The following is a 2,508-nucleotide window of genomic DNA, read 5'->3' as shown; positions in this document are numbered from 1 at the left end:
GGGGGGGCAGCGGGACCGAGGGGACGGAGGGATCTGCTGTGTGGGACCCCTGCGCTATGGGAAAGGAGACCCCTGCGCTTAGGCGCTGAGGGGCTGGGCCCACCTCACCGATCAGCTCTGTGCTGTTCTGAGCCCCTCTCGGAAGTGTGTGTGAGGGGCTGCAGCTCTCATGGCATCAGGTGGTGTTGGCAGCGCAGCCTGCTGCAGAACGGCGGTGCGGAAGGGCCTGGCTGCTCCGTGCAGGCTGCCAGCAGTGATGGTTGTGTCTCTTGCAGGCTCCAGCGTTATGTTTTACTTGGCAGCTGCAGTGTCTGATTTCTACATCCCTGCCTCGGAGATGTCTGAGCACAAGATCCAGTCCTCAGAGGGAGCCCTGCAGGTGAGGTGCACCTGGGCAGAGCTCCTGCCCTTGCCCCACTGTGATGTCATGGCTGTGGTGGCAGGGGACTGGCAGTAAGATCTGGGAGAGGTTGCAGAGCACTGGTTCATTAATCAGAAACGTACATTTTCACAATTAATTCCTACCACAATTAAGACCCTACCTGATTCCCAGTGGCACACCCAGATGCAAAGAGGTTGGAGAGTAAAAAGGCAATTACTCCTTTTCCTCATACTTTGGCATATGTATCTTTCACATGCTTTAAAGAGGTGATAGAAGGGTTATGATTTGATAAGGTGCTTGGATTTTTGAGAGCTGAAAATGCTGCATTTTGCAGTTCATGTTCTTCTCTTATCTAACTTTGCTGATGTTTACAGTAGCGGAGTGGACTTAAACAAAAACAAGCTCATGCAGTTACTGCAGGCCTGCTTCATGGCTTAAGAACAGCCTGGTTATTGTTAGCAGCGGGTAGGCATTTGAATTCAGTTTTGCAGTACATGCTAGTGACATTTTACCCTGTTAATGAAATCTGACAAAACAATGTCTTGAAAATCCTTCCAGTGTAAAACTCACATGAAGTGAAGTGGAATTTCCTTACTTCCCTTGTTTCAGTGAGTTTTTTTTTCTTATTGTCTTTTCCTGCTGTAGATTACTATGAAGATGGTGCCAAAAATGCTGTCTCCTCTCGTCAAAGAATGGGCTCCGGAGGCTTTTGTTATTTCCTTTAAATTGGAAACAGATCCCTTGATCTTGATCGATAAATCACGCCAGGCTCTGGAGAAATATCGTCACCAGGTGGTGGTGGCAAATATCCTGGAGTCACGAAGAACCTCTGTTATTATTGTAACCAAAGACTCACAGACTCCATTGACTCTTTCTGAGGAGGAAATAGCGCAAGGCATGGAAATAGAAGAAAAAATAGTGAGCTATCTTCAGGGCCAACATACCTTATTTATGGAAAAGAAAATCTGATGAGCAGCTCTGGATGAAGCAAATGAAATTGTACTAGAGAGGACAGAATTGGAGCAACTCGTTGTCCCATGTGAATGGAATAATGATCAGAGCAACCCTACGGAGAAGGCTGCCGTCCAAAACTCTGCACTTTTCTACTGCTTGGTAATAGTTGCTATAGCTTGCTTTAAAAAAAACAAAACAGTAAAGTGCACTGAAGTGAAAGCATTCCAAAGGATGGTATTTTGTCTAGTCTGTAAAGAAGGAAAGGTTATATTGTATTTCTGTCCCATGCCCTGGGAGAGGGAGAAATGGTACATATAAAATGTTTTCTCAAATCTGCTTCTTCAAAGTTTCTTTCTGGATGGAAGGAACAGAGCTTTGTGGTGCTCAGTCACAGGCTGGAGTGGAAGCGCAGCGCTGCCAGTCAGCTGGCATTGAGAGGGATGGGGAGACTGCCGGGGCACATGGAATGAGAACAGGGTGGTGACACCACTGGAGGGCATCTGTTGCTCTGGGATGGATCCTGTGCACCTACACTGCGAGAACTCTGCTCACAAATGCAGTCAGAGCAACATTGCAACACCTGCTGCTGTGATTTATTTTCTTTGAGTGTATTCTTCTTGACTGTCTGCTGTCTGTGAACTGGTACCTGGTGTAGGAGGCACCCGTGTGAGGCTTCAAGAATCATAGAATGGCCTGGGTTGCAAAGGACCACAGTCCTCATCCGGTTCCAACCCCCTGCTGTGTGCAGGGTCACCAGCCAGCAGCCCAGGCTGCCCAGAGCCACATCCAGCCTTGATGGGGGCATCCACATCCGCTGTGGTTGACAAGCTGTGGGCTGCGAGGAAATAGAGAATAGCTGCGGTGAGCAAAGTAGGTTTTTGTCGCGGTGTCCTTCCAGCAGCCGTCGGTCGGTCTGCGGTGGGATGGTTTGCGGTGGGGCTCCGTGCAGCGCTGTTTGACCCGAATTGGGGGAGATGCGCCCGGAGCGCTGTGTGACGGAGCTGAAAGGGACGCTGCAGGCGCAGCCCTGCTAGAGAAGAGCGCGATCCCCGGGCTGGGAACGTTCCTGCAGCTTCCTCGGGGAGTCGTGCGGTGAGGAGCCGCCGGGACGCGGGCGGCTTGGGGAGGGAGCGGGCGGGGCTGTGACCCCTGGGCCCAGGTTACGCGGGGGC

The 2,508-nt window shown here is 50.8% G+C and overlaps 1 protein-coding gene across 2 annotated transcripts; it reads left to right on the top strand.

Moving 5' to 3' along the window:
* Nucleotides 1–73: 73 nt before the first annotated feature.
* PPCS (phosphopantothenoylcysteine synthetase) lies at nucleotides 74–1,668 on the top strand. 2 transcript variants are annotated; one of them, XM_003212364.4, is made up of 2 exons: nucleotides 74–379; nucleotides 1,028–1,668. In XM_003212364.4, the coding sequence occupies exons 1-2, from the start codon at nucleotides 170–172 to the stop codon at nucleotides 1,349–1,351; spliced, it is 534 nt and encodes a 177-aa protein (XP_003212412.2). In that variant the 5' UTR covers nucleotides 74–169; the 3' UTR covers nucleotides 1,352–1,668. The 2 variants fall into 2 exon arrangements, with proteins under 2 accessions (XP_003212412.2, XP_019478089.1); XM_019622544.1 differs by lacking the exon at nucleotides 74–379 and adding an exon at nucleotides 440–591.
* Nucleotides 1,669–2,508: the final 840 nt, after the last annotated feature.

This window comes from Meleagris gallopavo, chromosome 23, assembly GCF_000146605.3.
Source record: "Meleagris gallopavo isolate NT-WF06-2002-E0010 breed Aviagen turkey brand Nicholas breeding stock chromosome 23, Turkey_5.1, whole genome shotgun sequence".
NCBI classification, from domain to species: Eukaryota; Metazoa; Chordata; class Aves; order Galliformes; family Phasianidae; genus Meleagris; species Meleagris gallopavo.
Note: the sequence above shows the minus strand (reverse complement) of the source record. Positions and strands in the feature narration are given on the sequence as shown.

Excerpts from the sequence above, each read along its gene's own strand:
- PPCS (XM_003212364.4), top strand. The coding sequence starts at position 170 with ATGGCATCAGGTGGTGTTGGCAGCGCAGCCTGCTGCAGAACGGCGGTG. Across the intron at positions 380-1,027 it reads CCTCAGAGGGAGCCCTGCAG|ATTACTATGAAGATGGTGCC; the intron begins GTGAGGTGCACC and ends TTCCTGCTGTAG.